The following is a 27,627-nucleotide window of genomic DNA, read 5'->3' as shown; positions in this document are numbered from 1 at the left end:
CATATGAATCATGGATCATATTAGGTAGATGCGCCATGACCCATGAACACATACATACACGTGCAATCTTCGTCCAGCAACAGTGATTATCATGTTGGTTCAGGGTAAGCATTATGAGACCGCATGCCGAGGACGTCGTCTCGAGATGAAGGACATGTACTTTGATGCCTTTTGGAACAGAGTTGGCCGATGATCCTGAGGCTTGCAACAACGGAGAGCTTGCACAAATGGAGCTGGTACTGACATTCAGAGCTCAAAACTGTTGTAAAAATGTGTCATTTCTTTCTATCTAAGAAGTGAATACATATCTTCTTATCTAACTAAATAAATTCCACGGTAATTTTCCACTGACATTTATGGAATAGAGCTCAATCAAGTTTTTTTCAGATTGTCACCATCATCTTGCAGAAAGTAAAGCCAGATCGATGGCCTTCGAGACAGTTCTTCACCCGCCTTCTCAGCATCGATCATTTGCAATTTTCAAATCAGGTGTAATTATCCGACAAATAAAGAACATTACTAAAGTGCAAAAACTGTGACTGGGTTCCCAACATTGCTTTAATTTGCCTCTGGAAAACAAAGTTGCAACAGAAGATACATATTCTTGAAAGATGGTCATTTACAAGAAGCTTCCATCTAATGGCTAGATGTCTCAGCTGTCCTCCGTTCCCATCTATGTCAGGAAAAAGCAAGAGAATCTCTCTTATTTACCTTGTCACGACCGGTTATGAGAACATAAGCATACAAGCTTACAACCTATGAACTTTTTGTGCCTTCCTGGGACGCTTTGAAGATGCGGTATGCAGCTATGCACATTGTTATGTTACCAATCACCGTCAGAGCACCTTGAAGTGCTACAAGAACCTGCGGATCAAGTAAGAAAAACGTCATCACGAAAACAAAGAATATGAGCAGAAGAACTATTTGAGATACTACTTGAACTTTGCTTGTGTCTGTTTTCTTGGCAACAGCTAAAGGGTTGCCAGATATCATAATTCTGGAGAAACTTCGGCAAGAACAATTGATTCAGCAAAGAATTGCAGAAATAGTTACTGGTGTATAATAATCTAAGTTTCATTTCAGGGTAACCCAGGTGCACAATGGCATTTCACACATGAAAACACTTACAGAACTTGGGACAGGTAAGCGATATTCATATTAGCAAACAACCAAAATAAAGAAACTAAGTTTTAACTTGGGGAAATATCTTACTTCAAGAGACTCTGAATTGTAGAAGAAATGCCACGTGCAAGCGCACATTGCTCCACCAAGAAGTGGAACCTATTGGACAGAAATGAAGATTTGTTAGTCAACGTATACAACAAGCGTATGAACTGTCGTCAAAAGGACCTCGATAGTTGTATGGAAAAACAAATTGAGTGAAGTGAACCATACCTACCTCAAAGTATCAATACATATGAATCTTGCAATAGACTAACAACAACAAATTTCTTCAACAAACGACATCGGATATCTTAACAAAGATCAAACAACACTCACCATCCCCCAAGAGAGGCCCTTCCAGCCCCTCAACCCCGTCCTCTCTCCGTAGTCCCAAACCAGCCACATCGCCGTCACCCTGCAACGCCATCCCCCCCTCCAAGATTCAATCTTTACATGCCCCGATGCAAGAACAGAACCAATCACTTCGAGCTAACAGTGGTGGCGGAGACAGTACCACTCGGCGACGCTGGAGACATGGACGGCCCAGGTGGGCAGCGAGAGCGCGTTCGCCGGCTCGGACAACGCGGCGAGCGCCGGTGGCGAGGCGGCCGCAGCCACGGCAGCCGCCGCCAGGGCAACGCCGCTCGCCAGGCGAACCGCGGACGGAGGTCTCCGGGGCTCCCGTCCAGGTGGCGGCGGCGGAGGGGAGGGCACCAATGCTGCCACGAGCCGGAGGGATGCCATTGGAGGGGAGGCGGGAGCTTGGCGTCCACTGGACCTGAGCCTGAGAATCGCTGAGGATTACTCGCCGTGGCTATCTGCGTGTCTTCCGTATCCGTACGTGTCCGGCCACTCGCCGAGTACAGTACAACTGGACATGTGTATGTGTATAACTGTAACTGTATGTGAAGGTCGTATTCCCTGTCAAGTTGTCACTGGGATAAAAGGTAAAATTATCATCTTATCTTTTTTTATTGCATATTGGTCTATGAGTAATAATGATATAACGTGACTAAAAATAAGATTTGTATTGGGAATGAGGGACTTAATAAAGGGGTAAGATTGGAAAACCTAAGCTAAAGTTACATAGAAATCATAAAACCTCATGTATTTTGAATATGGTTGAAAAAGCTATAGAGGGAGTACTAAAAGATTGATCATCTGATTATAATATTTACTTAAAAAGTTTCTAATAAGTCATGCATCCACCTGAATCACACGTCCAACCCTGAATTCTTGCACCATCAAACTGTTCATATCCATTCCAAGTCTGATATCCCTCCCATCCGACAGCCATGTGCGTATCTGGTGTTCCCAACAGGCTAGCTCGCATCACACGTCTTTCACGGTTCCCTCACACGGTCCCATCCTGAATTGCCTCCCCAGTTCACTCCTCCCTTGAAGTAGCCACCGCCTCCTTCGAAGCCGTGACCGGTGAGCCGCCCATCATCACCGTCATGTCGCCTCCCTCGCGCATTGTTATTGTCACGTCCTCCGCCGCGTGGCGCCTGTGCCCATCCTCCTTCGCTCCGCCCCCATCACCGACTTCGATGAGACCACATGCTACAGATCCGTGTCAGCCTCCTCTGCGCCCATCCACGCAATCCTCGACCTCCTCTAGTCCTCCTTACGACATCGTGCCCCGTCCTCTTCTACATCGACGCCCCTCCTGACAGCCACCCTCCACCGCGTCGCCCCTTTGCAATCCCCCCCCCCCTCTGAAACCCTTCTCAGCCTCCTCTTTCGTCGTCATTGGCTGTTCTCCCCATGCTGTCGCCACTCAACGGATGTAAGAAACAAGAGGGTGCCATCATGGAAGTGACTTCCCTAACCGAGCGCGAAGATGCTCCGGATCAACATGGCGACAACGCCAATTTGCACCACCACACACCAAAACTGGTGGTGCTCGACTGTCAGGTGCGGAGATGATGCAGCTCTGTGGTGGCACCGATACACGCCACCATGCCTTGCAGCCGGTGCTGCTCGGCCGAAGGTAGGGAGAGAAACAGTAGTGCGAGAGAATTAATGTTTCATTTGGAGATGTTGCGAGAGGTAACGGCACGCTTCTTCACCTCTTTTCTTCCGGATTCCACCATTCGAGTGATCTGTGACTCACTGGTGCAGTAGGACAATTACATGCATGAGTTCTCTATTTTCAACATATGACATCATAACAAAACTTAATAAAGAGCGAGTAATGAATTTATATTACAAATCTTTAGAGGATTATCATTTACAATAATTTACAGCACACAAACACTAAAAGTATAAAAGAACAATCCCACCTCCTAGACACCTAGAGATACTACGCAGTGGAAAATAAAATCTATGAATAACAAAAGATGGGTGAAGCCATTTTCCCTGAGCACCCCCCCCCCCCCAAAAAAAAAACCTCGTCACTCGAGTAGTTTGCACTACTCATGTCCGTAACCTACATCGACGAACGTGAAGTAACCAAACACTAGCTCCTCCTTATCTGTAACACCTGTAAAAGCAACGTGAGTACGAAGGTACTCGTAAGACTTAATCCATAATTGGTATATATAATAACCCGACTCTAAGGATTATTCATTTGGATGAGTTAGCAAGGAAATGACCACAAGGTTAAATAGATTCATATGTAAAAGTAATTTTGACACAAAAGTGTGATCATCTACATTTAACAACATATACCCTTCTATCCTGAGATCCATAACCCAAACATATTTGTAGCATAACCATCTTATCTCATCAATAGCCATCACCGACCATTTCCCAATATACCATACCATCATCCCACATCGGTACTCTACGACTGCTGCAAATAGACAGAAGTATGCTCATGACCGAGAGTGTGAAAATTTGAATTGTTCTTACACCCTATAGAGGTATATCTTTACCCACATGACTCGATCATCATTCACCTTACGTGACCACATAGGCCTACACAATGGGTACTCGTGTCAACCTTTCCCAAGTAAGCCCTAACCTTTTGAACATGCGTCTTTAGGTGCGGGAGCTATCTAGAACTACTTTCAAAGCAAACTGGATACCCCTACAAGCCTATTATGCCCACGACACCCAAGACGTACAAGCCAAAGGATCACAGCTACACGAATTATTCAGCACATCCTTCCCATAATCAGATATGTGGTTAGTACAGAAAGTGCTAGAGCCGACTGCAACAACAGTAGATGCTTAAACGATGCAACTATCTATAACATCTGGGTTCCTCTCTAGATTTACTCCTAGCACCGCACACATCTCGTCTCATTCTCACAACTCATACTTCCTAATATCATAATTATCTTGGTGAACAATAAAATAAGCGCTAAGCTCGCAAACAATAGTTGAACCATTGGTCGACTTTTACCGATAACCTATGCATTGTTAAGCATTTTGGTCAACCTTTTAAGTTAGACATCAACAATATTCTACCTAGGTTAATTATAAGGATAAAGATCATCAACAAGATTAAGGTATAAATAATCCAACAACATAGGTTCTACCCATATAACCCGATATTGGAACGCTGATATGCATAACTTACATAAGCAATAACTTATCAGTTTAGACTCCATATAATCCAAATTATAAGGTGAAATATTATTGGATGCTTGTCTTGTTGCTCCGGTGTCTATCTAACACTTTCTACGCAACACTCATAAAACGTCGATGGTTCGGTGTCACCTTTGATCACTTGGATAGTCGGCACATCACTCTCTAAATAAACCAATAATGTATCGCATAAACAAATAAATGACAGAAAAGTGCGGATATGATGTTGCTTGAATAACAATAAAGCATCGTGTTTCGGAAACATTTGCAAAAGATCTACAAACGACTTGGGTTGAAAAAGGTTTGAACCTCGGATAAGACGTCATAAGTTCCTAAGGCTTTGAGCAGCTGGCGGTCAGACCAGTAGTATGGCAGCAGTTAGACTATCAGTGTGCAGAGAGTTTTGTGTTCTGGCGGTCAAATCGGACCCTTGGACAATCAGACTATGTAGTCTGAAGATCAGACCACGGAGTTTGACTAAGGTTTTAACCTACAACAGTGCCAAAAAGGAAATTCAAGCAAAGGTTTGATATTGAGTCCGATATAACCTGCAGTGATAGCATCTGGCCTTTTTATTGCTTCAATAAAATCTGTCAGGCTTGAGTTTACACCTACAGCAAACATCAAGAATCCCAAAGCTGGTGCATAGTACCTGCAAGAATATTGGCAAACATCATGAAAATGTAAATAACAAGGGCAAATGTAGAACACTGTACCAGTGTACCACTAACATAACAATGGCAATATGACATCAAGCATGAAAATAACTTGTTCAACCTCCTACGAGCCGTCTCATTGCACATATAATGGGCTGTTTTATAAGTGAGAAGAAGGCCTCTCGTGGGTAATCAGCAGACGAAAATATAACAATCACAAGCAAATCCATCATATCTCATCATCGCATATCAGATGCTATTCAAATTTATCAGCAAATGAATTATCAGGTTCCTGAGGCTTAGTCAGCAAACGTTCCGCAAATATGAATTATCAGGGTCCTATTTGCAGGTGTCCATGAAAAGCACTTCTGGAGAAAATAGACACTAACATTAAGCATACTTCTGAAAAAAAAACATTTATGGGGCTGAATGAACGATTCAGAACTACGAAGTTTTCAGTAACTGAACCCAACCATATGGTCTAAGAGTCCAAGTCATCAGGTGTCCACCACTGAGTTAAGCATCCTAGTCAACGAACAGGCCTGCATTACACTCCAGAATACTGCTAAAACTATATCTACAATGTCGGTTCAGCTGTCTATTTAGCCAGCAAAATGTAAATCCTGCTAAAGTAAACAGCAGGAACATTGCAAGACAGACCTGGTTGTGAACCATGTAAATGAAGGCGGATATACCAGAGCAAGAATTGTGCTCCCCAATACTATATGGGGAATAATGGAATTGGCACTCTTTAGAATCTTCGGCAAATCTACTTTACCCTCCTCCACTACCTGTAAAATCAATCCAAAGTATAAAGCAAGCACCAAGTGAACATCCAGTGATAATAGAGTACAAAAGCTCAGTAGCTGAGGCATAAAGAAATTGCATCAGAACGGCACCTGAGAAGGCAATACCACGTCCTCCCCACTGCTATCTTGCTCGAAGGAACCACTCGCGCTCGCCCAGACGCACCTCCTACCAGCCAGACCAGATCCCTGCTCTGCTTGTATAAAAGAAACAGCTTTAATCAAAGTGGTAAACATCAATGCTTTGTGACAACTGCTACGTCGCCGGTCAATTAGGAAAACGAATCAAATCATCGAGCGCGACTTTCTGAAATTGCCACAGTAAACAACTCCAGGCTCCATTGATTCACACGGTACAATTTCCAAATCTTGTAGATCAGAGAGGACTTTCGAGCACCTACGCCATGAAACGCGCGGCGGCGAGCTCGCCGGAGGCGACGGCAAGATGCGGTCCGTCCCGTGAGGCCGCCGGCCGGTACACGAGTGGACGCCGGCGAGGTGGGCCCGCGTCTGGACGGCGGCATTTGACCGCGAGGGAGTGGGGCGCTGAAGCAGCACTGAGGAAGAAGAGATTCTTTTGGGAGCTTCTGATTTGCGAGTTCTGTTGGCAGCTCTGACAAGGACAAAGGTGGAAACAATTAATTGGGAGATTATACTATGGATGACACTTTCTAATTTGGAGTTATCAGCAGGCATGTTGTTCTCCGCATGAAATTAATAATATTATAACAGATATATTTCTATGGAGAAAAATAATTGAAAAATAAAAATCTGATGATGCACTCATATAGATGAAAGAAAAATAATAGTATATTGATACTTTTTAATACTAATTGCATCTATTAATTATAGATTTTCAAATTAATTGGAAGTATCTAAAAAATAAGAGGGGAAGAGACAGGCCCAACAACGATCGTTGACCATTTGATGATGTAAGATGTATAGTAAAGATCGTTCAGATCTATCATAATTCGTTTATTTTATAGGAGTATTAGATATATATTTGACTAATTTACAATCTGGTGCATCATTGTTTGGTGAAAAATGCCAACAGTGAAATATTGAGATTCTGTTTGGACCGCATGAACTTCACAAGATTTATGGAAAAGGTGGGAGTAAAACCCTAAACGAGTCGTCGTTCTTTATATGTGTGAGAAAAACTTTAGAAACCGAGTGTTAGCTTGGTGGGAGGATCATTGGGTCCCATCCTTCTAGTCCTTGGTTCGATTTGGAATTTCCTACTTGGCTTTGCTTTAAGGTATAGTCAGTCTATTTATAGTCTTCAATAAAGATATGGGTAGTACTAAATATTAAGCTCCTTTTAAAAGTGCCAGAAAAACTATGGATGTAGTGGTAAAGATTAACGTTTGAATGCAAAAGCATGCTCATTTGTGTATAGTAGCAATTCTAAATCAAATAATTTTTTTATTATATTCGTATCAAAGTGATTTAGATAATATCCTTTTGAGAAGTCCCTATATGTTTTTTCTCCGTGCAACATTAAAAAAGATTTATGGTTCAGTTCTTTTTCCTGAACCAAAATGTTGGTGCGCAGACGGGCAGGATTGCTATATACCGCGTGGGCTGCATCATTTAGGTGCTGTGCTGTACCATTTTGGGGCCTTTTTTACCAAGAGAAATGGTCTTTTCTAGTCTAGTTTTTCTTCTTCCTCACTTCCATCTTTCTCGCGGCACCGTCCTCGCTTCCCTTTCCTCCCGATGTCCTCCGGCCTCGACACCTTCGTTGCCCTTCCTCTCACTACTCCACCGTGCGCACCTTCCCGTTACATCTCCCTGGTCACCCCCTTATACCACATCTGTTCAGATCCGACGAGGAACAAGGAGTTAAAAGTGAGAGAAATAGCGGTTCGTTGTTTAATTAGACCGCCGACCCCAACGGACGACATGAGTATAGTTTTACAAAATTTCAAAATAGAGTTTTATTAATATTTGTAATTTTTAGTTTTAAAAAATATAGAAATATAAAAATTGAAATAGGCCACCCCAGGTTGGGCCGACACTTCGTCGAGTTGGGCATTCAATTTTGTTCTTTAAACCATCCTTTTCGTTAAAAAAAACATTCTTTGCGCCCACGAAGCCTTGTTGGGCCTAATTCGGCCTTCAGCAGATACAAGCTTTACGTTGAGTGAAAAAATGTCCTTGTCATCTTAACATGGAATAAGCAGAGTGAAAACCCATCTCTCACAGTAATTGTAAGTACCTGTGCATATTTTCTTGGGAGTAAATTCAAGCGGCATCTACTAGTCGCCGCCCTCCAGGTCGTCCATGGTTCGCAACTTCGCACCCTAAACTCCACCCGTCTAGCAGTTAGGGTTCCAGAGGCAGAAGAAGGGGTTTTCTTGCTTTCCTTTGATTTGATCCCTTGCTCGGCTGCAATGGACTGCAATGCTTAAGGATGGTAGTAGGTCGGGTCGATGTATCATGGGTTTTAGACCCAACGAGGGATGGTTCGGATGTAGAAATTGCCTTGCGGGATCATCAAGTCAGTATTTGATTCGGGTCAGAGCTTGACTTGCACCCACGGGTGCCTCATGGGCCCCAATTTGGATCGGATCTGAAGCGGCCACCTCTCACACTCCCCTTTGCGGCTCCTATGATGTAACGCCTTAGGTAATTAGATTATCCGAAACTCTATGTTTTCATTGTACTTGTCACATGATCAATAGCAAGTACACATGATTACAACTGTGATATCACACCCATACATTCTACAAAGGAGAAAATGTTTAATTGTTGAATTTACAATATTGGGACTAACTGGCATACAATATAAAAGAATATGTAGCAGAAAAATACAATAAAATAGATTCAAATATCCAGTCAGTGTGCCTCAATCCCGCCCACAGGCAACCGACCGGGAGTTGAATCCTAGAAAGACTTGTTGTCATCATTTTCACGATTTCCTAGCATTATTTATGAATAACCAATTTCAAGAGTCGAGCTATATGTATTGCAAGGATACAATAAATGAAGGTTAAATTGAAGGATGATCAACATATATAGCTTTGCATAAATGCAATGACAATTTGAAATGTACACATAATAGTAGATTCACAACGTAATTTAAAGTGTATAAAGTAAATGACAAAGCAAATAAATGAACAATAATAGCTTCATGTCTACCACAGACCATGAAGATTGTTTCTCCATCTAGACATACACAATACTTACACTAGTGCCTATAAGTGAAACCCGACATTTCAAAATAAATAATCTAAATCATGCAGCCATTCCTAAGGGGCTCTTGATCGCAAGCTCAGCTATTCAAATAGATTTATTACTCTGCAGAGTTTGTACACTTTACCCACAAGACATAAACTTTCCTTTTGTGGTAGCCGTCGATACCGTACACTCTACACGTTGGGTGTACATAGGGTTTTATGATAAAGCCGTTACACTGTTTAATCCTAACCCTTGCTCTTCCCGATTAATATTAATCCCTCCTTTACTTTTTAAACTAAGAACCCCCAGAGGCTAGACTAAAGGGTATTAATCGTTGTGTCGGCAGACTTTGGTCCCACGCGTATAGCCATGGGAGTCCCTTCGGATACACCCACCTCGTGGATTACCCGCACATACAGACCCAACTCCAAGAAGCAAGGGTAGAACTAACCGGATTAATATGCTAGGGCCGTCATCCATACCGGCATATGTGGTTGTACCGATCCCTTAGTTCCGGGTACAAGATACTAGACCACATGCAATACAAGCAGGTCTCCACTCATACATTCTTTTGTGAGACGATGCTCACCTTCTGACACACATTGACATAAACATGCCCTTATATGAATGACAACCCAACTTTCTCAATAACAATGACTTAACTATTTTAACAAATCTTTCCATCGCACCTTAGTTCGATTCTACCCAAGTGACATTATCATATCAACCCATAGCCTAGGGTAACAATGGTATGTTGACTAGTTCAAGGAGAGTTGGCTTTGATTTAATTAGATTATGACTACTATCTCAATCGGTGCTTTTATAAAACATCTACGCATGCATAATAAATTTCCATAATTAATGCATAAAATAAATATAAATACTAGGTCCAAAATGATCAAGGGGTTGCTTGTCTCTCACCTTTGTGATATTTCTGCTCTCTGTCATTCATCGTTGATCGCACTCATGTTACACGCTAAATACTCGATCAATAAATACCAGAAGCTCACATAAATTCGTCTAATAAATCCACAGCAATGAACACAAAATATTTCTGCATGAAAATAAAGAATATGGTTTTAGATGAATTTTGCAATAAAAATTGTGTTAATTGTAGTATGAGTGAAATGTATTTTTCCTGTGTAAGTTTGCACCAACAAAGATTTTTAGAACTGGTCTCACCCCTAAATTGTTTTTATTAATTTATGTACAATTTTTAAAAGTTAACAATGTGAGACCAAAACATGTGCTTAAAGCAGTGGCAAAACTCATCTAACATGCTGGACAACATTCTTCCTATAAAATACTCTATTTATAAATATCATTAGACATTCCAAGATTAAATGGTGAATTAAACAAGATTGAGCACATTTAAATCATCACAAACTTAATTTGAAATTTTCACAAGAACTTGCATTTTTACACTTTAGTTCTTGACAAGATAAAGCTAATAAAAGTGGTTTCACATTTTTAGGATTTAAGCAATTAACTATGATTTAAATAAGCTAAAACAAATTAATTAATTAATTAATTATCAAAAGATATTGCATGAGTTCTAACATTTTTAACATGTAGAGTAAGACAAAAAGAAACTAACAAATTTGGTTTCATATTTTTCTGAGCTGTATTTGTTTTACTACGAAGTATACAAGTCCTAGTCATTTTGAGAAGAAAAAAAATGAATAGTCATACAGAGGTTAGACTGGACCAATGGGTAGACCGTGGGGCTCGCCGGAAGCATCGTCGCTGGTGGTTCCGGTGATGGCTCGGCCAGTGGAAGGTACCAAGAGGTTCAGTGCGCCATGGGGATCCTCATGAAGTGACACACACAGCTCAGGGGTAGTCGGAGCAAGCTTGACGGCGGTAATGGCGGTAGACTGCATGAAACATGCATATCAATGCACTTGTGTGTGGCTGTTTGGGTTCTCAAATGGATACATAAGCATGCATAGGAGGTTCATGGGGTGCACTAGACTCGAGGGTCTACCGGAAGCTCACCATCGAAGGTGGAATTCGGTGGAGATGGCGGTGGCCAGAGCTGCGAAGGTTGGCGTGACCAAGAGATTAGCAGTTGTCTTCCTGGATAGTGAGTAGCAAAACAGAATCAGAGATGTTTGGTGATTATAGCTGGGTTTAGCACAGTCGTGAATACTCACCCGAGCGGCTACGTTAACTGATGGGAACTGCTGGTGCCGGAGAGGATGGTCGCGCTCTCACCAAACGGGGCGAGCTCGTGTACTTGTGGTCGAGTGAGGTCAGAGAGAGGAAATGGGAGAGATGGCCTGCTCTTCTTGGCTTAAAAGCCAGAGAAAGGGAGGCGGGGCATGGTGGCGTCACCACACCGCACGCTCAGCGCGAGGCCAGCAAGCAGAGCAAAAAGGGGAGCAGAGGTGTGTGCGCGCGTAGAGGTGAGCAGATTGGAGCCAGGAGATAAGGATGAGGAGGACAACTCTATGGGAGGCGGGGCGGCATGGTCATCCTCCTTGGCTAACGATGAGCACATGAGTGGCATGGCGAGGAGGACGATGGCCGAAGCTTCCCGTGCCATGACTGTTGGTTGTTTTGAGTTGGGAAAAAAAAAGAGGCTAGGAAGAGAGAACATGGCTTGCAAAGTACGTATTTCTTTTTAGCTAAGAAAGCTTTGATATTCGAAACCTATTCAGATGCGCTCTAAAAATTATACCAAAAATTATAAAAAAAAACATTACAAACCATAAAGTGTATGTGGTTAAATTTATAACTTTTGGCTAGCCGAATTTTCTGAGAATTCAAAACAAGATGCTATGGATAAAAAAAACATGATTTTTTATGCAAAAAAACTCAAGAAAATAAAAGAAAGAAAATCTCATAAATACATTAACACCAAACAAATCAACCAGCACAAATTGAAAGCACTAGATGAATTCTGAAATAATCCAATTTATACTCTAAAATTTTAAAGAAACTCCATCTCTTGAAAATTAAACTCGTAGTCTCACATTAATAATAATTAATTATCTCAAAAACTACAATATAGTATTTTGGGGTGTTACATGTGCGGTGCCTCCGCCTGCCCCCCTGGCGGTCGGCGGCCCGCACCACCATCGGGTTTTGGGTCCCAACCACGGGCAAGGTGATTTTGCACCATGTAGAATTTCAAAGCTAGATTGGGTTTGATATCTCGGGTTTTAGATCAGGTGCGTTCTTAGGGCATGTTTGTTTTTTATTATGATTCTAGGATTCTAATTTTATAATCAAAATAGGAAACAAACATGTCGATTCTATAATTCAGATTTCACAATGTGAAGGCAGATTATGCCATAATCCATAATACAGAGAAATGCTGCTTCTGGATTATAGATTATGGATTATGGCACATATTTTCTCATCATACCATTACACAATAATGTTTATCTCCTTTTCTCCCTTCGTTTTGCTTCTTTTCTCCATTCATTGTTGAGCAACGCTGCTGAAAGGAGAGCACACCACCAGCCCAAATCCGATGCCGCTAAGAACAGATCTACACCGCCCAAGCCCAGGGAAGTGAGGAGAAGGTCGCGTCGAGGGCCCCCAAGAATTTCCCTATCAAAACTCCTTTGGGTTGAGCTTACCGATGCCGTCTTCCCAACTACGATAGCTTGTGTCACTGCTCCAACCTCACAACATTGTGTTGCTACCTCTGAGTCAAGATCAAGCATGTGGTAAACTTCATCGAGATCCCCTCTCCATTCTGTCGATGCCAAGCATCTTTCGGCTTGGCAATAGTGCGGCCAGCTCTGAGTGTCATGCGCCTCTGTGAGGAACCGTCCAGATAATATTCTAATTTATCATTAAGTTGATCATTTATGTAATCACAACTCTCATGAGTAACCAGAATATCACCCTTGTAGTCCCAACATGTGTTTTCTTCCACGATCGGAACACACACCTTTAGAACAAGCACATCATCACAAGATATAATAAAGAATGAGTAATTAAAATAATAAAGAACGAGTAATTAAAAATAAGTTACAAGTTTTAAACAAATTAAACTTCATAACAAAATACATGATCCAAACACCGATAGAGTATCTCAGAAAGTACATAACTACAAAAGGTAATACCGTCATTTGCTCTAAGATGCCACCCTAAAATATCGACACACGAGTAGTAAGCACTACTTCTGCTCATCGGCAACGTTGGCGGGCGTAAAGTAGCTAAAAACTAATTCTTTCTCACCTAAAAAGCAAACATAGTACGTAAGTACGAAAATACTCGTAAGACTTAATTCATAGTGGACACTTATAAATAGCCCAACTCTAAGGAGAATGCAATTTAGATAATTAACAAGAACTCGACCTCAAAGTTAAATAAGTTCTTAAGCAAATGCAATTTCGACTCAAGTGTAAGAATCTACATCTAACCATGAACAACCTTCTATTCTGAGATCATCAACATAACTGTAACTGTAATACAAACCAAACCACCCATCATCAACATCACTGACCAAGTGACCATCTCCCATCATACCATCATGATCATAAACGGAAACTCTACAACTGCTGCAAATGAACAAAAAGCATGGTCAAAACCGGGTGCGCGACAATTCAAATTGTTTGATATACCCTACAGTAGAGTACCTATTTACTCACACGACTTGAGAACCATTCAGCTCGTGTGACCATACAGGTCAACGCAAGGGGTATTCATGCCAACCTTTCCCAAATAAGCACCAACCATTTGGACATACGCATCAGCATGTGAGGATCATCTAGAACTAGTCACGAAGCAAACTAGATACCCCTTCCAAGCCTATTATACCGACAATACCCGAGACTAGCACGCCAAAAGATCACAACTATATAAGGTATTTGACTCATCCATCTCATATACAGATACATGGTAAGTACAAATAAGTGCCAGAGCCAACTATAATAACTGACGGTGCTTAATCAATTCAAGCGGACCTATAGCCTCCGAGACTCTCTTCTCGAGCCATCCCTATAGCCTCCGATGCTTGCCTTATTGATTAGCTTCACAAGCAACGGAAACAGCCTCTGGATCGCCCTCGATCACGCCCACATCATCCTTCGGTCCTTCGTTCACTAAAAAAGAACACGTGCAATGATGAACATAAAAGAGATGCAATTAAATATGTTGCATGATCCATATCAGTAGTAGATGCATCCTAACATCAAGCTAAAAGTACAAAACATACAAAGAAACAACGAAAGTTTACGATCTAAACATCATCGAAAAGTAACAAGACTCCGGAGTCTCCGGACGAATCTCCGGATATTTCCAGAGTCTCCGCATAATTCTCCAGATTTTTTCGGAGTCTTCGCATAATTCTTCGGACTCTCTGGAGTCTCCAGAGTTCTGCAGAACAATTGTTCATGATGATTCGTTAATCGAATCGACTTGCATGTTGAATTCTAAACCACATAAACACACAATGGCACTAATACATTGGTTCTAAACCTAATACACTCACTCTACACCCTCGATTTACTAGTTATCTCATCCAAACCTTATTTCCATCTCTAATGCCTTAAGAACACGATATTGCTTTGCTAACCTTCTATTGTTATCCACAAATTCAACCAAAATCGAGCTAAAACTTCCAATGCTATCAAGGAAACCCTAGGATACTTACCCAAAGTCTCTTGCCCAAGTGTGTGACCTTTGGTGAAGGAGAAATCAAAGGAAAAACTCGACGGAGAGGATGACTCAGCTGCTGAAATTCCAAAGAAAGGGAGGTGACAAATTTGAATTGTAAAACCTCCAAACCTTCATGCATGTGAGCAAGAATTAGATAGATGGAGAGCTAAAGATATGGGGAATGTCATAGAGTGACATACGAACCTCGTTTATGGCTACTTGGGTGAGATTTTGGAGAAAGAATGGAGAGAGTGCTTGAGGGAGAAGAGAGAGACTGCTACATTTGCTCTGTCCAGTTGAGAGAGAGAGAGCAAGTGAGTGAGGTGGGAGAGAGGAGGGGGTGAGGCTGCAGCTGAGAGAGAGGGAGGAGATGTGGACCAGCTTAAGGTGGGCCTCACTTGTAAGAGAGACAGGCAAAAAACTACCGTTGAACTTTTATAACAACTGGTGCAGTGATTAACCTGTAAGCGAGACTTAAACTAACGAAAAGTCTAACATTGTTTATTTTCAAAACGCCTAACAAAAATCAAAACACCAATTGAGATAGCAAACAATCCAAAATTCTTAACAATAAACATGATAATTATGATACTTAATGACATGATTAAGGAATTAGGACGTGACACCGACCCTCCTATGGCCAGACCCATCCATCGGGAGTCCCTCAAACAAGTTCCTCACATCATGCCCATCCTCCTGTGCTATCTGTCGGGCAGAACCATGGTTGGAGTCGCCATCGACAATGACACCGGCGAGTTTCCCTCACCACTTGCCATCCTCCCAGCTCAACCCCCTAGCTCTCTCTCTGTTGGACTTGTTCCACATGGGTTACAGTCCCACCAATCTATAGCAGGAGCGTCAAACCAGATGACTAAGTCAGGGAACACCGTCTCGACCAGCCATCGGTGTTGGAGGGACTTGAGATTGCTACCTAGGCAGTAGTGGATGGTGAACTCCAGCCTCTAATCGCAGAAGCAGAGAGAAACTCCAGAGGGAGAGAGCGAGTCTGTAGGAGAGGGGAAGAGAGGGGAGGAATTCTAATAATCTGATGTTATTTGTTGTAGATTGTATAATCTAGATTTTAAGATTTAAGATTTTAGATGAGGAGAATAAAAATAAAAAACAAACAAATCCTTACTCCACATGATTCTGACCCAACCGGTTGTTAGCGGTGCTGCTTCGCTTTTCTAGTGCTGCAGTTAGGCTTGCTTGGGCCGCGGAATTGGGCCGAAACGGAGCACACTAGGCCAGATGCGAGAAGGCTCCAACAGAGAGCACACCTGGTCCGGGCCGTCCACGCAGGCAAAGACAGGTCCAGCGTGGCCAGGGCATGCAATGAAGGCGGGTCTGCCCTTTACACGGTGGACCAAACGCTTACCGCCACGAAACCGCCCATTCAGCCGCGGCATGACATCGAGCGCCACGTCATCACGCAACCGCCCCACCTCGGTCACGTGCCCCCTCACGCGCGCGCTAGGGTTTCCGCCGCATACCTACAAGTACTCGGAATCCCGGGCCGCTCTCCCCCTCTCTCACGGCTGCGCCTCTCCCTCGCAGCCGCCAGCCCCCAAACCCCTCACCCGCCGCCGCCGCCGCCACTTACCCCGTGATGTCTCCCGCCCTCGCCGCCGCGGAGCCAATGGCCGTCGACGACTCCGCCTCCAAGAAGGCCAAGCGCAAGCAGCTCAAGGCTGCCGCCACCGCCGCCGGCGCGGAGGCGGAGGCCGCATCGGCGAGGAAGAAGGAGAAGAAGCGCAAGGCAAAGGAGCCGTCCCCACCCCCCGCGGCGGCCGCGTCCTCCGACGAGGAGAGGAGCAGCACCAGCTCCGAAGAGTCGGCCCCCGCCGCGAAGAAGGCGAAGAAGGAGAAGAAGACGGTTGAGGAGACGAGCCGCTCGAGTTCTGGGGAGGATGACGGCGAGCTCACGACCAGCAGCGACGAGGATCCCGCGGACCCGAACGCGCTGACGAACTTCCGGATATCGGAGCCGCTGAGGCAGAGGCTCAGGTCTAAAGGAATCAAGGCGCTGTTCCCCATCCAGGCCACCACCTTCGATCTCGTCCTCGACGGCAGTGACTTGGTAGGCCGCGCGCGCACTGGCCAGGTGAGAGGTCCTTCCTTGCGATTCATTTGGTAGATATGCATGGTATAGTTCTTACTGCGTAGCATCTGTAGTTCTTTTAATTGCTAGCCTGTGATGTGCATGTACGCTTGATCGCAATGCTTGGCGTGCGATATGGGAACTATTTTGGTACGAATCTCAGTTAATTTTGTTTTACCTGTCGCATTTGAGCCAAGGGTTGTTGCATTACTGTGCTACTCCCTCCCTTTTCATGAAAGAAAAATTGCCAAAATGCACTCCAGTTGACTGGTGCTTGGATGAAATGCCACCCCTCTCTCACTGACATATGGGGCCACCTGTGTCAATGACATATGGGCCATGATAGCATTTCATCCAAGCGCAATCAACCGGGGTGCATTTATGCAAATCTCTCTTTCAAGAATGTAAGGCGTATTTTGTTATGAAAAAGTCTACCTTTTGACCAACAATTAGTCAAATTATATGCACGTTTAGTATACAAATTTTGTTTCAATAGATTTGTATTTCAAAGTACTTTTAATATGATGTTGATTTTATAGCAATTGACAACATATTATAAGAGAAATTAACAGTCAAAGTTTACTTTTGATGATTTTTTCAAAATAAAATACGCAATACATTCTTGAACGGAGGGAGTATTTCATTGCTTGCACAATTTGAGTAATACCATGATCAAACATACGTTGTGTTGGAGGAGAGTGGTTGTTTCTGTCAGTCAGTTCACCATTCTCATACTTCATAGGGATATGATCGCGGTTATGTAGTACCTATAGTGGAGGGTTGTGAACATTTTTTTCTGAAATTCTCATTATGGAGGACTGTGCAAGTGCATGAGGAACATCATTACTTATGTATATATTAATCTCTCTCTGAAATATTTGTATTACCTACTTAAAGTTGGTGTTACTTTACTGTAGGGCAAAACTTTGGCTTTTGTTCTGCCCATATTGGAGTCGTTGGTTAATGGGGCACACAAAGTATCCAGGAAAACTGACTATGGCAGGCCTCCAAGTGTTTTAGTTCTGCTACCAACCAGAGAGCTAGCCAACCAGGTAAGATTGTGCGAATACTTGATTCTTGAGAAAGAACTTTCGTACATGTTTTGACCTCATCGAGATGAATTTCAGGTGCATGCGGACTTTGAGTTTTATGGTGCAACATTTGGGCTCTCTGCGTGCTGTGTATACGGGGGCTCTCCTTATCGTCCTCAAGAAATGGCATTGAGAAAGGGGGTTGACATTGTTGTTGGAACTCCTGGTCGTATCAAGGTAATTGTTTCTTCTTTGTTGAGATCTCTGCTCCACTGGACCGTGAACTCTGTTTCTTTTTTTTCTTACATTTGCTGCATTACTTTTTTGCCCAGGATTTTGTTGTAAAGGGAACTCTCAATTTGAAGTCTTTGAAATTCCGTGTCCTTGATGAAGCTGATGAGATGCTTAACATGGGCTTTGTTGATGATGTTGAGCTCATTCTTGGTATGCCCACATCTATATTCTAAAGTTTCTAGTCTCATGCAGTCATGATGGTTGTTTTGTTCTTTCAATTGAGCCAACTGTTCTCATAGCTTTTCTTATCCACTTCTTTCTGGATTTACAAATGGAACAATTTCAAACATTGCTAACTTTCTATTTGATGTAACTTTCTGATGTAATCCACTAATAAGACCCTTCAATATATGAACAGGCAAGGTTGAAGATGTTACCAAAGTACAAACACTTCTATTCAGTGCCACTCTGCCGGATTGGGTGAATAAGGTAATCATCTTTGCAGGATGTTTCTATTGTTGAGAACTTCTCAATATTTTTGTGAACTGACAATGTATTGGTTCTTGCTATGGCTATTCTGGAATCATTGTAGCTTTCCATGAGGTTTCTGAAAGTTGACAGGAGAACAGTTGATCTTGTTGGCAATGAGAAACTGAAAGCTAGTGCATCTGTTAAGCATCTTGCTCTTCCTTGTAACAAGGCAGCAAGGGCTCAGGTTATTCCAGACATTATCAGATGCTATAGCCAGTATGTATTTCCCATAGATGCTCTTCATTTCTATGAGTCTACTGTTGATTTCTATCAGTTTTGCTAAACATCTCTTTGGTTCAGTGGAGGCCGAACGATTATTTTCACCGAGACAAAGGACTCTGCATCAGAGCTTTCTGGTTTGATTGCTGGTTCCCGTGCCTTGCATGGAGATGTTGTGCAAGCTCAGCGTGAAGTAAGTGATTCTTCATCAACCATACATGATCTTTTAGTATCTAAATCCAATGGCATCAGTTGACTAATCTGAAGTCCTCTCTGTGTAACATCCTTTTTCTGAACTTTTTTGCCATGTAGGTGCTGTTTTACTAATGTGCAATGTGATACAGATGTAATTTACTGATTTAAATAGTGCTGGAATATTATTCTTCTCCTAACACAGCTGAACCCCATTCTTTATAACTTCGTATTATTGACTGTGATACTTTGATTTTAAATTTTGATTGTATATCTTTGTTTTAATGGGTTCTCCACCCATTTGTAATGTTCTTATAGTTGTGAAGTTCAGATATTTGATGTGTATTGGGTGATTTTGCAGGTCATTCTTGCTGGATTCCGGAGCGGGAAGTTCCAAGTTTTGGTTGCTACAAATGTGGCAGCTCGTGGCCTGGATATTAATGATGTGCAGCTTATCATTCAGGTATGGCCTATTTTTGCAGTTGATTAATGTTGCAATAACTGGGTTTTTGCTTCCTTATTGATGGCATTCAAAATTTCCAGTGTGAACCTCCACGTGATGTTGAAGCTTACATACACCGGTCAGGTCGGACAGGGAGAGCTGGTATGCTATACAGGATGCTCATTTCTGTAGTATTTTTATAATGGCTACCTGTTGAGGCAATGCATGTTGATTTTCAGGTAATACTGGTGTTGCTGTCATGCTTTTTGAACCCAGATATAAGCACAGCGTGACCAGATTAGAAAGGGAATCTGGGGTGAAGTTTCAACATATCTCTGCACCACAGCCTACTGATGTGGCACAATCTGCTGGCAGTGAAGCAGCAGATGCCATTGCAAGTGTATCAGACAGGCAAGATATTTTCATGAACATTTTGGGATAAGCATGTTCCTTTGTTATTGGGCTGTGTCATTAACTATGTGTATGGGTGTGATGCAGTGTTATTCCTGTTTTCCGGCAGCAAGCAGAGCAACTGTTAAACTCTTCCACTATGTCTGCAGTTGATTTACTGGCCAAAGCACTTGCAAAGGCAGTGGTAAGTTGGGTTCTCGTTTTATATTTCTAGTTTCTGCTGCTATATTGGCTGTTACAATTAACAGGAATTTATTTCTCAGGGTTACACGGACATAAAGAAAAGATCATTGCTTTCTTCCATGGAGGATTACACTACATTACATCTTCAAACTGGCAGGCCTATGTGGGCACCAGGGTAAGTGACTGATGATCATCACTACTTTCAGGTCTTGAGCGGCCTCTGATCTTCCACTGATTAAAATATCCTTTTTCTGCATGCAGGTTTGCTTTTACTATATTGAAAACGTTCATGCCAGAAGAGAAACTTGCAGATGTGAAGGGTGCGACCCTCACAGCTGATGGGACAGGTGTAGTATTTGATGTTCCTGCAGCAGATGTTGAAGACTACATTCAAGGTATACCTTTTCACTTCTTTGTATAATAAATTAGTGGTATAAATGAGATTATGTTACTGCTGTCTATGTAGAATTTCTAGAGATATTTTTCTTCTCTGGTTCTGGGATTCAAATTAAGGCGGTTGAACTCTTATTCTTCCAAAATCCAAACGTCTTATTAGCCCCTTCTGTGTGATCCTCCTGCAGGTTCACAGAGTGCCGCCATGGTGACCATTGGTGAGGTGAAACAACTGCCACCCTTGCAAGAGAAGGAACAGTCAAGAGGCAACTCTGGTGGAGGAAGATTTGGCCGTGGAGGTGGTGGTAGATTCTCCGGTGGTGGCCGTGGCAGAGGTGGAGGCGGTAGAGGGTTTTCTGGTAGGGGAGGTGGGGGCAATAGGTTTAACAGGAGGAACTGAGCTGATGCAGCGCTATTGAACATTTAAAAGCGCTATGTTATATTTTTCGTAGTTTTGACTTCGGAGAAAGAGGGGAGGGAATAGTCTCAGTTTTGGCTGCGAGTGTATCGGCTTTTATTTATTTGATGTTTGTCACCGAGATTACGACGATCAATTTTGCCTAAGTATACAATTTTGATCTGGTACTATAAAGTATAAAGCAACTGTTATGACTTGTATAAGTGAAGCAACATGTATTGTGATTGCAACGTCTGAAGGTATCAGGTTCTGAGTGGTAGTTCTCTATTTTGGGCGAATTCTGCAGTTTGTCTCCTCGTTTGGTGCATGCCTTGCGCACTTGCTAATTGCAGTTACTGTTTGTCTCCCACACTTGTTTGCGCCCAGACACTAGTCGGATGCAGCTTCCATGGCGAGATTTTTCCGAAGTCTGGAATGTTGATGTGTAATAACAAAATTAATATAGCTTGATAGTACTATGAAAATCGATGTTTGTTGAGACGTCACATGCACATCACTAATTTGCTTTTGACGTAATGTTTGAGAAAGAAGGAATTTGTCAGAAAGACACCAGTTAGATGCAGTTTCGACAGGGGAAATACTTCACGTATCAGTCGAATGCGCGTGTAGTTTTAGAACGCAAGCTGTCGAGTTGCAGAGATAAAATGCGCCCAACGAATTATTCTGCGAATTTCATCACGAAACAGATCGATCCAAAACGAACGCCCCTTTATGCGGTTTTGATCACCAAACCGATCGATCTCAAACAGAACACCGATTTCTCGCCGTTGGTGGTGGCGCACGACGCGGGTCGCGGTGGTTCGCTTTGGGGTCGGCGACGCCGACTGGCCACGTAACACCAATCATTCCCGCGCTCGTCACATCTTGTCCGTTGCGACGTAGGGGTCGAGGTAGAGGCCCACCGCTGACAGCAGCGGAGGGCCCCGCCGCGCCGTGATCCATATCCTCACCGTCCCGCCGGTGACGGGGGCGGGCAGCCGGTGCAGCCGCTTGTGCCCCACCGTCGTGCCGTTGGCCACGGCCACGCCGTCCACGCACACCTCGTGCCGCTCCACCCGCTGCCCCAGCGCGACGTGCTCTTGGATCCTGATCACGTTGAACGGCTGCGCCCGCGCGGCGAGGGCCGGCCGCCGCAACTCGATCCAGTACCCGTTCCGGCGCCCGTCCTCGGCAGTCGGCACCCAGTACGTGTCATCGCGGCCGTCGAGCACGTTGCGGGCCGCGAACCCGACGCCGCGCTCGCTGCTGGCCCTGGCCGCGCTGCCCGCGGCGAGGTCCGTGCCGAAGATGGTGGCGACAGCGGCCCCGAACTCGCGCAGCCGCGCGATGTCGGCGTCCTCAACCAGGCCGGTGCTGTTGGGCGGCGCGTTGAGCAGGAGCACGCAGTTGCGGCCGACCGAGTTGTAGTAGATCTCCAGCAGCTGGCTCAGCGGCTTGGCCGTTTCGTTCCTGTGCCAGAACCAGCCAGGCCGGATCGACACGTCGCACTCCGGCGGCACCCAGTCACCCCCCCTCGGGTCACCCTCGTTCAGGTACCTGCAGACAGACAACAATGGTGCGGTGCAAGCATGATCTGTTAGTTTGTGGACTCCATGAACAGAGAACGTTTTGGCAGTGCATGGCAGGCGTATGTGTGCACGTACTTCTCGATGCCGGCCTCACCGATCGTGATCATGGAGCGGTTGACGGTGGACCAGCAGGTGGTGCCGGCGAACCCCATCTCGTCGCCGACCCACCGGACGTCGGGCCCGTCGTCGGAGAAGATGTTGATGGAGGTCTGCAGCTGCTTCACCGTCTGGAACCACTCCTGGAAGTGGTACGTCATGTTGGTCGCGTTCTTGCCCTTGGCGCCGTCGAACCATATCTCCGACACACCCCCATACCTGCAATTGCAAAGCTGCAACTCCGCAATTAACAATTGCTCTACCAAGCTCTGTTTGAGTTGTTTACGTGCATGGCCATGGGCACTGACCCGGTGAGGAGCTCGTGGAGCTGGGCCTCGTAGTACTCGTTGTACGCGACCTCCTGGCCGTACCTCTCGTCGTGTCGGTCCCACGGCGAGAGGTACAGCCCGGCGTCGACTCCCCGCGCTCGCGCGGCGTCGACGAACTCCCGCACCACGTCGCCCCGCCCGCCGCGCCAGGGGCTGGAGCGCACGGAGTGCGCCGTGTACGTGGACGGCCAGAGGCAGAACCCGTCGTGGTGCTTGGCGACGAGGATGACGAGCGACGCGCCCGCCGCGTGCGCCGCGTCCATCCACTGGCTGGCGTTGAGGCCCGCCGGGCGGAACAGGGCCGGGTCCTCCGACCCCGTTCCCCACTCGGAGTCGGTGAACGTGTTCATGCCGAAGTGGAAGAACATGATCACCTCTCGGCGCTGCCACATGAGCTGCGCCGCCGACGGGATCGGCAGCACCGGCAGCGGCGGCGGCGTCGCACGCCACGCCTCCGATGACGAAACCATGCCGACGAGCACAGCGGACAGCCACAACAGCGCACTTGTCATCGTGCCGTGTTTCTGCCTCCGTCCGATGCGGCCAAGTGCAGTGATGCGATACATATACGGATATCGGATGAGATATGACTGTTTTAAAGATGTTTAGTAGGAGGGAAGTTAGATGGGATGATTATTTAGGAGGAATATTTTTCTTAGATGTTAGATGAGTTAATTCGTCAAAAATTATTGGACGGAGCCGTTCATAATTTGGATGAGCTTTAACAGTGACATATTTGATTGCTTAGAGTAAATGATTTTTTTGGTTAATATGCTTTAAATGATATCATCTCATAAGCTTATTATCTGATTTATGATCTGATTATACCACTGTATTTATTATAATTAAATTAATAAAATAAGATCTCGTATGAGTATATTATAATGAAATACTAAATATATGACAAGTGAGCTCTGCAAATTTTTTTCTAACATTATCCGAGTTATATCCGTACAACCAAACAAGAAAATAAATCAACTTATCCATGCTACCAAACAAAACATTGGATGACCATATCCTATCTAACATTTTTCTTCAACCAAACACACCCTAGGCAGATGTGACAAACATATTAATTAGAGATAATATTATTTGATAATTGGCTAATTAATTAATTTAATATTTTAAGTTAACATGAGGAACCAGTTAATGAATAAATAAATACGTTTCCTAAATTTCAGATGCCACGAATTTAGGAAGATCCAGCATGCAATGGCGCCGTTGCGCTAGTGAGGGTTAGGGTTTGGCAGGTGGGTTTTGCTGCCGCCGATATGATCCTCGAGTTTAGAGGGATGCTCGAAGAAATAAGCCGGTCCGATAGAGGCGTGAGGGCAAGTCGATGTCAGCCACGAATTGAGTCCAAAGGGGGGACAAGTTGAGATGAGAGGTTTGCTAGAGACATTTGCATGATACTTATATTATTCTATACCTCACGTCACCATCTTTGTGCTAGAATTATATTATTCTAGTACCTCACGTCACCATCTTTGTGCTAGAAACATTTGCATGACACTAGGGACGGAACCAGTCCTAGATCAAGACCCATTCAAATTTGGTTTGGAAATTAAAAATTTATACTGTTTCTACAGTAATTTTAATAAAAATTTAGGTCTACGGTCTAGGCTGAAGTCTAGCTTGTCATGGACTTAGATTCGCCCCTGCATGACACTTATATTAAATAAAGAATGAATAAGGAAAGTGGTTGTGATGGGTGAACCATACCTCTAGTAAACTCTATTCAAATCTAAGAAGCACCATATGCTACGGTAGAACGAAATAGCCCACAACATTTTTAACTCTGGTATATCCTCTATGGGTGAACACCCATTGTTTTCATCCGGAAAGAGTCCCCTTCTAACACAGCACGTAGTTCCTTTGGGCTTTCCTTCCTCCACGTTCACACAATCCTAGCTGGACCCAAAATAATGAATCTGCCGACAGATTTTTCCATAAAAATTCTATCAAACTTTGGTTCGTTCGATCAATATTCAATGGACTAGATCACCTTGCATAACATACAATACTAACCCTAACACTGAGTGTCATTTTAACTCGATCCCACTGCCTCTACTTCTGGATCTTGACCCCGACACCTGCCCCCAACCCTGATGCCACCCGTCGCACGCACCACCACCCTCCACATCATTATCGTTGTCTCCGACGTCGGCGCGGGCCGCCCCTCCTCCGCCGCCCCTCTTCCTCCTCTGTTGATCTCTCTTCCTGACGTCCCTCCTCCCTGCGCTCCCTCGCCATCACCGCCTAGCTCCGGCAATGTCCCCGCTGCCCTCCATCGTCACTCGTCGCTAACCACTATATCCCGACACCCCTGTCACCACCACTGGCCTAGTGCCGGTCCTCCACCACCCGTGGCGGGCGATACTCCTGCCGCTTCGCTGTCCCGCCCACCGCCCGCAGCCACCGTCGAGGCGACGGCCTCCCTCGGAGCTCCCTCTACAGTCAGAGACCCTAAATTCCACTATCAAAACTCAAACCCCTAATTCCAACCTAAAACCCTAAGTTCACCGGAGTTAATGAAGCTCGCTGGAACTCATCGAAGGTGGAAGAGGAGACGCCCGTCACGAATCTCTTCACCGATGAAAGGTTAGAAATAAATGTGCGTGCATGTGTTATAGAACGAAACTTGCTTGTACATGTATGACATCAGTCAGCAATGGCCTCTAGTAAAATGCGTATGACCGTAAAAATCATTTTGCAACCGTAAATTCCAATTTATCGAGACCATAAAATGCGTATATTTAACACCCCAACAAACCAACCTGTCAACCAGTCACGCACCCGAAAAAACATCCCCCAACCGTAAATTCCAATTTATCGAGACTGTAAAATACGTATGACCATAAAAACGACTCTTGAAAATAAAAACTACACATTTTTTATTGTCAAGAGTCGTTTTTGCGATTACAGAAGCCAATTTTTAATGGTTGCGGAATGGTTTTTACAGTCATACTCATATTACGGTTTCGATAAATTGGAATTTACGGTTGTGGAATGGTATTTATGGTTATACGTATTTTACAATCTCGATAAATTGAAATTTATGGTTACGGAATGGTTTTTATGGTCATACGTATTTTACGGTGTTGATAAATTGGAATTTACAGTTGCGGGATATTTTTTATGGGTGCAGGACAGGTTGACAGTGTTGGAATGTTAAATAGCTATTTTAGCGCAGGGAGTAGAATAATATATGTGTGTGGCGGTGGAACCGGAGGCCGGGCTGTGAGTTGGGGCGGAGGAGTTGCCGGCGGCGTGGGAACCGGCGAGGTCGAGTGGAGCTCTGGTGATGGCCCGAGCAGATGGGTGGGTGGAGCCAGGGGCGGATAAGGAGCGGGACTCGATCCTCACAAGTAGCGAATGAGGAGGCTAATTTTGGGTTTGGATAATTTTAGATAGGCGTATTAAGAATTTATTGGAGATCATTTTTAATGCTAGAATCCTAAATATGGATATAGAGCGTTATATACCGAGTCTGTTGAAGATGCTCTCAAACAACACGGGTTGTTGTCGTTCGATTGCCTCGATAGACTCATCGTTCAGTTTTTTTTTTTTTTTTTTTGACTCATCGTTCAGTTCACCGGTCAGATAGACGAGAGGCTAATTTGGCTCTTGTGAAGCCTGGCGTTCATCAAACAAGACCGATACACCGGTTCGGCGCAGTGCAGCATAGCAGAGCAAACAGCGCAGCTGTAGCAGAGCATGCTGCTTTTGGACGTTGCTGTTGTTTGCACTAGCAGGCGGCAACAGTGGGGAGGGCCGTGGTGCAACGTCGCTTTAGGTGGCCGGTCACTGGCTGGCTCCATTGTCCGGTGCTTTGGTGAAGTGATGCCGGTGTCGCGGCGTGGTGCGCCACTGCGCCTGCCGCTTTTCTGCTGTCCTGATGCGTGCGCGGTTCTCACAGGAATTTGGCCTGGTTCCGCAGCGTCTCAGGTAACTTTCTTTCGGCTTTCCTCGTTTTGCCACGTACTTTTCAGCAAAGGCCAGAGACCATCTCGTTCCTGTGCATCGCTTGGTGTACCAGTAAAAGCAGCAGATTAACCAGACTCCACGGTGAAAATCAAGTGGATGCAAGGGCAACTCCTTGAACGGCTCTCACTCGGCTGCACGAAAATGAAGCGATGGTTAAAGTTTTCAGAGCTAGTAGTAGTAGCATCTGCACGCGCCGTATATTCAGTCAGTTCCAGCAGGGCCGTTTCTGCACATAGCAGTGCTGCTTGCTCAACAACTCATCGTCCTTGTTGGGCTCCTACAAAGGCCTGCAGCTCCAGAAGGCTGCTCATGCTGGGTCCAATTATATTATACAATCGGTACATGGCCTCCAGTTTTTTTTTTTTTTTCAAGACTACGTCCGTGGCCTACAATAAACTGCCCCCTCACACTTTCTTAGCAGAAATTTAAACGATTTTTCTTTTAAAAAAACTAGCAAGATGTCTACGTTAATAGCATGATAAGTCTCACTATAATATTTTATCACGATAACCTTTAATTAAAAATTA

The 27,627-nt window shown here is 44.3% G+C and overlaps 4 protein-coding genes across 5 annotated transcripts; 1 reads left to right on the top strand and 3 right to left on the bottom strand.

Moving 5' to 3' along the window:
- Positions 1-540: 540 nt before the first annotated feature.
- LOC133901786 (uncharacterized) lies at positions 541-2,015 on the bottom strand. Of its 2 annotated transcripts, none has more exons than XM_062343279.1 (4): positions 1,679-2,015; positions 1,501-1,597; positions 1,213-1,281; positions 541-864 (listed from the first exon to the last, which is right to left on the bottom strand). In XM_062343279.1, the coding sequence occupies exons 1-4, from the start codon at positions 1,906-1,908 to the stop codon at positions 757-759; spliced, it is 504 nt and encodes a 167-aa protein (XP_062199263.1). In that variant the 5' UTR covers positions 1,909-2,015; the 3' UTR covers positions 541-756. The 2 variants fall into 2 exon arrangements, with proteins under 2 accessions (XP_062199263.1, XP_062199264.1); XM_062343280.1 differs by having other exon boundaries at positions 1,501-1,579.
- A 3,163-nt stretch (positions 2,016-5,178) lies between these two features.
- Positions 5,179-6,766, bottom strand: LOC133902326 (probable sodium/metabolite cotransporter BASS5, chloroplastic). The gene is made up of 4 exons (XM_062343921.1): positions 6,561-6,766; positions 6,257-6,357; positions 6,018-6,148; positions 5,179-5,353 (listed from the first exon to the last, which is right to left on the bottom strand). Exons 1-4 carry the CDS (start codon positions 6,685-6,687, stop codon positions 5,179-5,181), a joined length of 534 nt encoding a protein of 177 aa, XP_062199905.1. The 5' UTR covers positions 6,688-6,766.
- A 9,715-nt stretch (positions 6,767-16,481) lies between these two features.
- On the top strand, positions 16,482-21,328 carry LOC133901664 (DEAD-box ATP-dependent RNA helicase 7-like). Its single transcript, XM_062343099.1, has 14 exons — positions 16,482-17,069; positions 17,984-18,118; positions 18,194-18,334; positions 18,430-18,541; positions 18,750-18,820; positions 18,924-19,078; positions 19,163-19,274; positions 19,635-19,736; positions 19,817-19,877; positions 19,955-20,126; positions 20,214-20,310; positions 20,390-20,484; positions 20,571-20,704; positions 20,891-21,328. The coding sequence occupies exons 1-14, from the start codon at positions 16,575-16,577 to the stop codon at positions 21,100-21,102; spliced, it is 2,094 nt and encodes a 697-aa protein (XP_062199083.1). The 5' UTR covers positions 16,482-16,574; the 3' UTR covers positions 21,103-21,328.
- Positions 21,329-21,888: 560 nt separating this feature from the next.
- On the bottom strand, positions 21,889-23,684 carry LOC133901665 (putative alpha-L-fucosidase 1). The gene is made up of 3 exons (XM_062343100.1): positions 23,093-23,684; positions 22,764-23,003; positions 21,889-22,656 (listed from the first exon to the last, which is right to left on the bottom strand). Exons 1-3 carry the CDS (start codon positions 23,677-23,679, stop codon positions 21,978-21,980), a joined length of 1,506 nt encoding a protein of 501 aa, XP_062199084.1. The 5' UTR covers positions 23,680-23,684; the 3' UTR covers positions 21,889-21,977.
- Between the last annotated feature and the right edge of the window lie 3,943 nt (positions 23,685-27,627).

Source organism: Phragmites australis, chromosome 20, assembly GCF_958298935.1.
Source record: "Phragmites australis chromosome 20, lpPhrAust1.1, whole genome shotgun sequence".
NCBI classification, from domain to species: domain Eukaryota; kingdom Viridiplantae; phylum Streptophyta; class Magnoliopsida; order Poales; family Poaceae; genus Phragmites; species Phragmites australis.
The sequence above is the reverse complement of the archived record's forward strand: the minus strand, read 5'-3'. Positions and strand labels throughout refer to the sequence as shown.

Excerpts from the sequence above, each read along its gene's own strand:
- LOC133901664 (XM_062343099.1), top strand. The coding sequence starts at position 16,575 with ATGTCTCCCGCCCTCGCCGCCGCGGAGCCAATGGCCGTCGACGACTCC. Across the intron at positions 17,070-17,983 it reads GCCGCGCGCGCACTGGCCAG|GGCAAAACTTTGGCTTTTGT; the intron begins GTGAGAGGTCCT and ends ACTTTACTGTAG. Across the intron at positions 20,485-20,570 it reads AGGCCTATGTGGGCACCAGG|GTTTGCTTTTACTATATTGA; the intron begins GTAAGTGACTGA and ends TTCTGCATGCAG.
- LOC133901665 (XM_062343100.1), bottom strand. The coding sequence starts at position 23,679 with ATGTATCGCATCACTGCACTTGGCCGCATCGGACGGAGGCAGAAACAC. Across the intron at positions 23,004-23,092 it reads CTCCACGAGCTCCTCACCGG|GTATGGGGGTGTGTCGGAGA; the intron begins GTCAGTGCCCAT and ends TTGCAATTGCAG. Across the intron at positions 22,657-22,763 it reads GGTGAGGCCGGCATCGAGAA|GTACCTGAACGAGGGTGACC; the intron begins GTACGTGCACAC and ends GTCTGTCTGCAG.
- LOC133901786 (XM_062343279.1), bottom strand. The coding sequence starts at position 1,908 with ATGGCATCCCTCCGGCTCGTGGCAGCATTGGTGCCCTCCCCTCCGCCG. Across the intron at positions 1,598-1,678 it reads GTCTCCAGCGTCGCCGAGTG|GGGGGGATGGCGTTGCAGGG; the intron begins GTACTGTCTCCG and ends TGAATCTTGGAG. Across the intron at positions 865-1,212 it reads ACAATTCAGAGTCTCTTGAA|GTTCTTGTAGCACTTCAAGG; the intron begins GTAAGATATTTC and ends CTTGATCCGCAG.
- LOC133902326 (XM_062343921.1), bottom strand. The coding sequence starts at position 6,687 with ATGCCGCCGTCCAGACGCGGGCCCACCTCGCCGGCGTCCACTCGTGTA. Across the intron at positions 6,149-6,256 it reads ACGTGGTATTGCCTTCTCAG|GTAGTGGAGGAGGGTAAAGT; the intron begins GTGCCGTTCTGA and ends TTGATTTTACAG. Across the intron at positions 5,354-6,017 it reads TTTACATGGTTCACAACCAG|GTACTATGCACCAGCTTTGG; the intron begins GTCTGTCTTGCA and ends ATATTCTTGCAG.